The 9951-nt window shown below is 38.4% G+C and overlaps 2 protein-coding genes across 20 annotated transcripts in view; one reads left to right on the plus strand and one right to left on the minus strand.

Moving 5' to 3' along the window:
• LOC119081946 (restin homolog) overlaps nucleotides 1-8376 on the plus strand; it is a 44367-nt gene extending 35991 nt beyond the window's left edge. For 13 of the 19 annotated variants that reach the window (XM_037191214.1, XM_037191213.1, XM_037191219.1 and 10 more), the window contains 7 exons: nucleotides 3138-3248; nucleotides 3310-3418; nucleotides 3472-5159; nucleotides 5229-7190; nucleotides 7260-7420; nucleotides 7799-8028; nucleotides 8089-8376. In XM_037191214.1, coding sequence (XP_037047109.1) covers nucleotides 3138-3248; nucleotides 3310-3418; nucleotides 3472-5159; nucleotides 5229-7190; nucleotides 7260-7420; nucleotides 7799-8028; nucleotides 8089-8135 — 4308 coding nt within the window. In that variant the 3' untranslated portion in view covers nucleotides 8136-8376. Of the gene's footprint in view, nucleotides 1-180; nucleotides 807-3137; nucleotides 3249-3309; nucleotides 3419-3471; nucleotides 5160-5228; nucleotides 7191-7259; nucleotides 7421-7798; nucleotides 8029-8088 lie in introns of those variants that run through there. The other 6 variants (XM_037191228.1, XM_037191225.1, XM_037191226.1 and 3 more) reach the window with 1 other exon arrangement.
• LOC119081994 (DNA-directed RNA polymerase II subunit RPB11) lies at nucleotides 8272-9894 on the minus strand. The gene is made up of 6 exons (XM_037191315.1): nucleotides 9743-9894; nucleotides 9610-9685; nucleotides 9518-9542; nucleotides 9302-9366; nucleotides 8482-8656; nucleotides 8272-8403 (listed from the first exon to the last, which is right to left on the minus strand). Exons 2-6 carry the CDS (start codon nucleotides 9660-9662, stop codon nucleotides 8368-8370), a joined length of 354 nt encoding a protein of 117 aa, XP_037047210.1. The 5' UTR covers nucleotides 9663-9685; nucleotides 9743-9894; the 3' UTR covers nucleotides 8272-8367.
• Nucleotides 9895-9951: the final 57 nt, after the last annotated feature.

Below are 9951 nucleotides of genomic sequence, written 5' to 3' on the forward strand. Positions count from 1 at the left end.
TTTACTATACACTCGAGAGTGTGTTGGTGCACACGTCAAGTAATATTCATTCCTCACTTATGTGATGTTCATTCCTTGTTATGTATAACCATTACATTCACACCAAACCACACTCTCACAAGTATAGTAAATGAAAATTAATTTGAAATAACACACAAACTAAAAAAAAAAAAACAACAGAAAGATGACGACGCTGATCGTTGGGCCGAACTTGTGCAACGGCGAAGTGTTCGCTTGGCCGATTTACGTCGTGAGTTCCAAGGATGGCATGGCGCACACGAACGACACTGCATACTACATGATGTGCTACTGACAAACTAAATTTTACTTAGATATTTGACAACGAATTGTTTTAAGCGAATCCTACTAATTTTATTGCAATATAGTACCTACACCCTGTCCGTTTAATCATTTTTGTAATAATTTTTTTGAATGAAAATAATTGCCCGATTTCGTATCAGTTGGTTTTAATTCCATTTAAAACTCTGACGATGTCAATATTTTTCATCATTTTGTATGAATTTGATGAATTATACAATCTAACACAGAATGTCAGTAGATTTTTGTTGAGTGAAAATACTTTCTGGCTAGCTTTTACATTGTAGTTGTAGTAACATTGTTGGGGGTGATATTTTTCGAGAAACAATTTCCAGTGATTGTGGAGATGATTTTTGGTTTCGCAAAATGACGCCCCAGCATACTATCCTTTTTGGAGCAATATTCTAATGCTTTTGTAGCCGCGTTATTTTTTAAAAATTGATTTTGTAATTTTTATTAAAATAAATCGTTTATTTGATTGCTTTTTTCACAATTTCATTCCATTTTTAGTTATAAATATATCATCGGCTGGTTCGATACTTCATATATTATGTGGATGTTAATCAGTTTCAAAAAGTTAACTTCTTTTTCGTGTTCTTTTTTAAACTGAATTGCACATCAGGCAAATGTTCGAATTGAACTATTTCCGCACAGAATACTTTGCATTGATGATACCTTCCGATTACATGTAAAATCTTCGAGAAAAAAATAACTGTCCAACCATAACATTTTTATTGTTTGATTTATTTGAATAAAACATCTCTATAAATCACACCAACCAAAATTACGGTCCAGATTAAAGGTAAGTCTACGAAGTGACCAATTTTCCTTGCCAATTTTTGTTGTTCTTTTTTTTACTCGAGTGGTCCCCGACTTCTTTTTTTTTGAAAGACTATCTGGAATTATTATGAGATTGTTGAGATTTTTTTGAAGTCGGTGACCCCTCGAGCCAACTATTGCTGTCTCTGTGCTTATTCATCAAACGTATAGATCATGATAGGTAAGTTAGTCCAGAATCTGCCACTCTTCACGTTCTCAACAGGGATTTCGAATTTAACCTCCATACCGGCGACTTTGAAATCAATGACGCGTTTTGTTTCAGATGTTTTTCAGCTGATCCACTCATACAAACAAATGTGTTAATATAACTATTTATACGGGCGAACAATGTACACGCGCGTGTTAGTGGTAAAACCGTTTAAAGATGTAAAAAGATCTTTGTTTGGATCAGCTGAAACGAAATGCATCTTTTTTTCAAAGTCACCGACTGTACTTCAACTTTATTCACAGCATAAAATGAGAGTAAAACTACATTCCATTCGTTTTGAGGAGCTGAGCTGTTTTGAATTCTCAATAAATCGAAAATAAAACTATTTCACGAAAGCTTACAACGTCCACTCAATTATTTATCATTGCTGAATAAATTTTTACTCCTTTTTGTATAAAGTGTCATCATCATGCGATTCTTTTACTTCAAAGTCTTTTCAAACAGAGCACGCGACTGAGTTTCTTCGCTTATTCATATTGTCTTCATCGATAATAAATGATTCGCCGCTTGGCTGAATAACAATAAATTTTCAAAGTTCGTTGAGTGACTTTAGAGTTAGAGTCAGGAAGAGTGTTATATGAATTACAGCAAAATTGATCATATTGGTCAGCTGCAGAAGGTACTCTATTTTACATGACACTGTCAAGTTCCAGTACCCTATTTAGAGAACCACTCATGCTTGAAGTGCGTCGATTACAGTGATTTCAATCCACACACGATGACGACGTTTCCATGCGTGTGGTCGTAATGTTGATTCATTCTCATGTAAATTAGATTGACTTCACATACAGTGCTGGAAGTTATAATTCTTTTCTTTATTGCTGGACTATATGAACTCCCGTTAGATGTTTGAACAGGCACAGTTGAGAGTCGAAGGAAATTGTCAAGTAATATTTATAATCACAAAATGATGTCAACCCAAGCTTAACCTCGTAAAAATGACAAGATGTTAAATCTGTCACTTCTAATGTTTAAATTTCCAATGTTTCTCATACAAAATGTTTTATTTCGTTAATTTTATGATAGATTTTGCAAGCTAGGGGCGATGTCGATGACATAGATGATTGGCATGTCTTTAAATGATATGAAATTAATTACTTAAAAAAACGGACTCGCCATATTAAAGAATATCAGAGAAATTTCTTCATTTTTTACACATTTAATGGATTACATTACCTCCTAATACGGACTTCTTATTTCTAAAATTACAGTTAATGTCAACCAAATTTGCTTTACCAGCTGGTCCACTTATACAAACACACATTTAATACGTCTGTATATGGGTTTAATAGACACACGAACGCTCGTGGTACCGAAGTAGATTTAGATACAAATTTGGTTGGCCTCAACTGTATGCATATAAGCGACACAAAGGGAACGAAAATCCATTTTTCATTAAATAATTGGCATTAGTTAAGCGCCATTTGCATATGCATTTTTACTGAATACTTTTCTGGCATTCACTCGTCCTGGAAGTTTTAGTTAGAATAAATCAAACAATAAAAATGTTTCCACATTTGGACATACAATCTGTTCGATTGTTTAAGCATATCGCGATACATATTGTCGTAGTCGAAGAATAATCATTATTTCGATGTACGTACGTAGACCATCAAGTTTTCTCCTTTCAGTAATCTTTGACCATCAACAGTAGCACATCATGCAGTATACGTAAAAGCGTTGCCATCGCTTGTTTATTTCAAAGAAATTTAATTTGTTAATTAGAAATTCTGCTAAAAATCAAACAATTTGCTAATTCTTATTGATTCAGTTGAAGGAAACGATAACGTCTCTAGAGAAGCAGCTAACGAACGAAAAGCAGAAATCGGAAGACCTACAAACTAGCGTTGACGAAGCGACATTTTGTACGGACGAGTTGAATGTAGGTTCAATAAGCTTGCACTGCAAATTAAACGAATAATCTTCACCAACGACACTTTCAGGTACTGACCCAAGAGTACAAAGATCGAGTAGCGGTTCTGGAAGCACAAGTAAGCGGCAAAGAAATTCCGGATGGGGAGCCGACTTTCGAAGACAGCAAACAAAATGAAGGTAAATTTGGTCTCGTATTTTACATGAGCTGAACGTTAACGTTCTTATCGCAGAAATTTCTCGACTTCGGAAACAATGTGAGCTTCTTACCACCAGCCTTGCCGAAAAACAATCCGAAATTCAATCTTTGGAGCAAGCCAACAGGATACTTCAGTCGCAGATTGAATCAAATGGTGAAGTTCAGCAAGCTTCAGTCAACGAATTCACCAGTAAAATTTCGGCACTTGAATCTAGTCAAAAAAGCCTGGAAGACCAGGTGCAGTATTTGACGCATCACACCGAAGGATTGGAATCAGAGTTAAGACTGAAAGATGAAACTAAAGAACAGGAGTACCTGAGTATAAAACATATCGAAAATGAATTGCGCGAAGAGGTGAACGCTTTGAAAATGGATATTCAACAACTCGAAATTGCCAAGGCGGGAGGTGACAGTGATGTACAGAAATTGATTGAAGCGAAAGACACAATTATTGCTGAACAAAAAGAATCAGCCATTGGGTCGGAACAACTGCACATGATAATAGTGAAACAGAAGGAGGAAGAAATAGCTCAAATTAACAGTTCATTGAAACAACTACGAGAGTTGAACGAGAGTCTGAGCAGTGAAAAATCGAACTTCATTAAAGAACGTGAAGAAAACATAAGAGTTGTAGGTGAGCTACAGACGAAAGTGGAGGAAGGTTCAAAATTGTCCGTTAAACTTCAATCTGACTTGGAGGTCAATCTTCGTGTGATTGAAGGCAATAAACAGCAAATTGACCAGCATGAAAAAACAATCAAAACGCTCGAATCGAAAGTGGAGCAGATGTCGACTCGAAATACCGAACTGGAAGCGAAAGTAAATGAATTGCACGAAAGTGCTTCAGATGCCGTTGAGAAAGGAAAAGTCCTGGAGGCAGAACTGAGACAGAATGTCCAGATTACGACTGAGAGTTTAAATGAATCCGAGAAAAGAATGGCTGAACTGCGGGAACTGTTGGTCAGTCGAGACAAATGCCTCGAGGAACAGCAAAAGTCAATCATCGATGAGCAGAGCAAGTTTGAGGAACTATCATCGAGAAACGAAGCATTACTGAAGGAGTTGAACGACTTCAGAACCGATAGTGTGAGCAAAGATGAAGGTGTTTCCAGACTGAACGGTGAACTAACGAATGTTACCAACGAACTGAACAAAAAATGCTCCGAGTTAGAAGTTTCCGAGAAGAATCTGTCATTGGCTGTAGAAGAATCTAAGGTGCTGTCTCAACAGATTTCCGAGTTAACCAACGAGGCGGAATCATTAAAGGCAACACTGAATACTAACGTAAATTCCATTGCTAATTTAAATGCTGAAATTGTACAACTACAGGATGCACATAAATCCGACACACAAATTGCAGATAGTTTGAATAAAGAAGTGCAGGCTCTGAACAGTCAAATTGACCGTATAACCACGGACAATTCATCGTTAAAAGAAGACCTAAAGAATGCGCAAATTGCCTTTGAATCGAAAAAATTAGAAAGCGAAAGCCAGTCCAATGTAACTAAAGAACTGACGCTGGAGATCGATCAGCTACAAAAAACCCTACAAACGAAGAACGAAGCAGTTGATAAGATCCAGAAAATGAACGAAAATTTACAGTCACAATTGGATGCGTCTGTACAAAGTGGTAACGACCTGCAGGAAAAGCTGTCCAAACTGGAGGTGGAGTATGGAGATCTTAACCGTAAAATGGGATTAATGGAGGAGAAATGTGAACAGGTAAGTCGAATAAAAAAGGTCGAGGTTGACGTGCAAATCAAATTAAATTTTTGTTTTTACAATTTTTAGATGTCGCTTGAAAAAGCGTCTCTACAACAAAATGTGGATGCTCTTCAAAACTCATCGTCTGATACAAATTCCGAGGTGCATCGACTATCTGCCGAACTACAACAAAAACAAAAATCGTACGACGAACTCGTGGACAAGTCAAATGCCGTTCAACTAAGCCTGGAAAAGACGTTGCACGAGACCACACAAAACTTGGTTGCCAAATCAGCTCAACTGGATCGCGTCAAAAACGAAATGGAAACCGTAACAATGCAGAAAATCGATCGCGAAAACGAACTGAATGTGGAACTATCGACGATGAAGGAAGCAGCAGTCGAAGAAAAGACTAGGCTGGTGCAAGAAATGGATCAGCTGAAGGCCTCCTATCAGGAGGAGAAGGTACGGTTACTGAAAGAATTGGATGGAAAGCTAAACGATTCGGTGGCACTGAGAAGCGAAATAGAAAATCTAGGGAAGACTGTCAACGAGCTGCAGAATAGTGTTGAACAGTCGAAAAGTGAAATGGTGGGAAAAGAGAATGAATTTGAAGCGAAAGTCAAAATATTGCAATCTGTAGAAGAGGACCTGAAACGTCAATTGGATGAGTCGAGTAGGAAGGAATCGGAGCTGAGAAACTCTTTCACCGAAGTTACCAAGTCCGGTGCCGAGAGTGTCGAACAATTAACGCAACAATTGAATGACAAAATCGTTTATGCCGCGCAACTGGAGTCCAACATCCAAGAACTTCAGACAAGATACGATCGGACAACCGTAGAACACAATGATTTGAAAGCGAAATTATTGGAGATGGAGAAAGTGAACGAAGAACTTACCAAATCTATCAAGGAGGAGAAGAATGAATTCATATCTCTGAAATCAAATCTTGAGCAGCAGTTGACGGAAGCCGTATCAAAGTTTAAGTCAACAGAAGAAGATCAAGTCGATTTGGTCAATCAAAACTCTCAACTGTCACAGCAGATTGAGGAGTTAACCAAAGCAGTCCTTGAAACTAATAACAGCAAAAGCGAAATTAACGATCAACTTACACACCTCCGTGAGGAGGTCGAAGCATTCAAAGTCTCCGCCGAAGCAGAGAAACTGGAAATTTGTTCCAAACTAGTGGAATCTCACAATAAGGAAATCGAAGAGAAACAGAAGGAAATGGACGTCATTTCCACTAGCCTGCGTGAAGCAAACAATGAAAACGAAACACTCAAATCAAATGCAGCTACGTTGAAGGGGTCAACCCAAGCGGAAATCGTTGCTTTGCAGCAGGAGGCAGCCGATCACCTGAAAACCATCCGTTTGCTGGAAGACAAAATCGAGCAGCTTACATCATCTGTCAACTTGTCAGATGACCTGAAAAATGAACTGAATCACAAGTCCGAGGAAATCAAATCCAAAGAAACGAAAATTGCCGAGTTATCGGTTACGGTGAGCACACTGCAGGAACAATTTAATGTGAACGAAAATGATTTGAAGAGATTGGCTGACGAGAAGGAAGTAGAGAAAAAACGCTTAACGGATGTCATTGACAGCAAGGACGATGAAATCAAGACCATGCATCAACAGTTAGCGACAGTGAAGAAGACATTGGATGATAAAATCGTGGAATTAGCCAGCTTGTCAGACGAGAGTTCATCTCTTTTGTTAGAGAAAAATTCACTGGTTGAAGAACTGGCTAGTTTGAACAGCCAGATGCAAGACTACGCAACAAATTCTGTTGACCTGACAGAATTAAACAATTTGAGGGAGGAGTTCAGTATATTCGAAGAGACTAAACGACAAGAAATTGTCGATTTGACGAAACGATTAGTGGAAGTGGAGAAAAGATTGCAGAGTCAAAGCGCAAGCGTGGCCAAGTTTGATATACTGGAAAGAGAACAGAAAGAAATTTTGTACGAAAAAACCGCCTTGCAACGCCGCGAAGCTCAATTGGTCGTAGAAAATAAACAGCTGGCTGACAAACTGCTTCAAATGAAGGTTCTGATAATTCGATAATTTGAGCGAATTATTTTGTCTAAACAAAAAAAAAATATTTTCAATTTACAGGCTAACAGTACAGCAGCACCAGCACCAGAAATCGTGTCCGACACCGAATCTGGAGCACAAATCTCATTTCTCAATTCGATTATCGCAGACATGCAACGGAAGAACGAATCGTTAACCTATCGAATTCAGGCACTGGAAAGTGCACCGTCGGATTTTGTCAAGTGAGTCAAATAATTCCGGTTGATCTCTAAGTGAACAGACAGAACAGGCGACATTTTCACACGGTCAATATAGCCAAGAACGAATCGTTTTTAGACGATATTGACCGTGTAGATATTGTCCCCCCACCCAGTTGATCTAAGAGAACAGACATTGCAGCCGTTTAGAAAAGTCTCAAATATCGCCTTGGGACGGGTGCTGGTAAAACATTCTAGCAGGTTGTGGATGTGGACTGGGTCATACGAACTGTTACAGACGCCCATCCATTTTTATTATTCTTTTAAGAATTTAATCGGATGGGAAATTATTCCCTCTTAACCTCGCAATCAATCCCATCCTAGTCGCCACTTACAGAAAATCTGATCTCCTTTTACTTCCAGCAATGGTCTTTTCGATTTGCCTGTCAAACGGAAACCGGCACCTCGCGTATTTTGCGACATATGCGACGAGTTCGACGCCCACGAAACGGAAGACTGTCCATTGCAATCGTCAGATAGCCCGCCACCGATAAACCTACCGGAGATGACGTCGACCGTTAATTTGATATCGAAAGACGCGACGAAGGAGAGGAAAGTACCACCGCCGCGAAAATATTGTGAAACTTGCGAAGGTAAGTAGGATTGGACACTGTTCCGTTGACGGCGTTAACTGATTGATGGAATTTATTTAGTTTTCGGTCACGATACGAGTGAGTGTGACAGCGCAGAAACGTACTGATCTATGGTGCTGGGGACATCAATTCACCACTTCTTGCCGTCACTTCCGGCGTATTTTAGGTGTGCACTATGTGTTACCATTTTGTGTTTAGGTGAAATTGTTTAGTTTTACGTTAAGAAAAAGCCAGTGTTGCTGCTAAGAGTTCAGAAATGTTCAAATTTAATTGTTTCCCTTTTGTTGCCGTTGTTTATAATTCCAACGATATCTTGTTAATGAAATTAAAATGCAATTTTCAATCGACTCCTTCCTTCTTCTCCTTAAGTGCGTCCTGCGAAAGAATCGGGAAAAATGCAATCAGTGTCGGATTGTTTCCACACAAAAATTGGTTTACGGTTCGAACACTCACTCTGAATCTCTCCTCGAACAGTGACAGCTCGGAGATGACGTCGGTAATTGCATTCATGAAAGCTTCTTGCGGTGAGTATTGGGATGTCGTTTGGATTCGAATCACAAATTTATGTTCCAATGGATGTGGATTTTTGTAGCCGGCGAACAGAACATGTGGATCTTTCAGCAATTGACTGGAAGTTAAAATTTGACCGTGAGAACCCGAAGAGTACATCAACTTAAAACGAAAACTTTAGATCGAATAATTGCAAAAATACAAAGCGTTATTGAAGTGATTGAACGTCTGTACCTAGTTCGGTAAATTACTCAACTTTCATAAAGCCAATCTCATGCAATTGAAGCGTTTAGCCCAAAGACCTTCTTTATCAATTTTCGAAATCAGCACAAAGTACAGACTTTAGGTAACATTTGATCGCTTTTGATTATCGTTGAGCTTCTATAGGGACAACCAACAGTGAAATTTCGGAAATCGACAAAGAAGTTATTTCTTCAAGGGATTATTTGTGGAAACGTTATCAGAGTTGACGAGGTGTATAACAAACGCGTGAAAAAATGTGTTTAGAAGTCTTTGTCTTCATTATTGACATTGGAAAGCCTGTGGTAAGTTTCATAGAGGTAATTTTTGAAAAGCGGCTAGTTGGAAGAAAACAATTGATTTCATAAAGAGCGATTGCTGTCATGGATTAGGTCTACACATTTTGCATATTCTGGATTAAGATTTCCGAACGATTGCCTATTTCAACATTGCTTGCAACCGCTTGCAACGTTATTGTCAGTCTATTTAACGTACGAACAGTAACTCAACTCCCATTACTTACTTTCGAATCATGTTTCCGAGAGTATGGTCCTCTTTGTTGACAGTAAAAATGGCAGCATTCGTCACCTGGAAAACATCGTCTCGAATTTAGTGCATTTTCAGCGAAAATCATTTCCAAATAATTGAATTAATCGTCCTATTCAGGCTAAGCTCAAAATACGTAGCCGACAAAACATGATATGATCTACACAAAGCGAGTATGTTGTGAACCAATTACCTTTGTGTCCAATTCTTTCACAATTCTAAAAATGAACAATTTTTCGATTAGTTTATTGAGCTAACTGAGAGTCGCAAGGGCAACACACTCACTTCTTTTCTTCTTCGTGCAGTAAAAATGACTCAAATGTTGGTGGCGCATTCATCTTAACCAAAAATCAAAGACGCACTGAAAGAACCAAGCAAAATCATTGAGAATGTCACGGATTTGAGGCAGATGACTTACGTTTTAATCGACGAAATAATTTGAAGCAAATACCGGTTTGATTTTCGGTCCTTTAATCGCTCAATTCCGTGCAATTCCTTTCGAAGTGAGTTGTTTTTATGTAAACAAAATTTTCAAAATGTCATTCCGCTGGGGTATATGTGCTGAATATCGTCTGCATGATTTACCATGAGCGTAAAGTATTAGTTCGAATGCTACAAGTTAGGTGT

This window comes from Bradysia coprophila, unplaced genomic scaffold (assembly GCF_014529535.1).
Source record: "Bradysia coprophila strain Holo2 unplaced genomic scaffold, BU_Bcop_v1 contig_373, whole genome shotgun sequence".
Lineage (NCBI taxonomy): Eukaryota > Metazoa > Arthropoda > Insecta > Diptera > Sciaridae > Bradysia > Bradysia coprophila.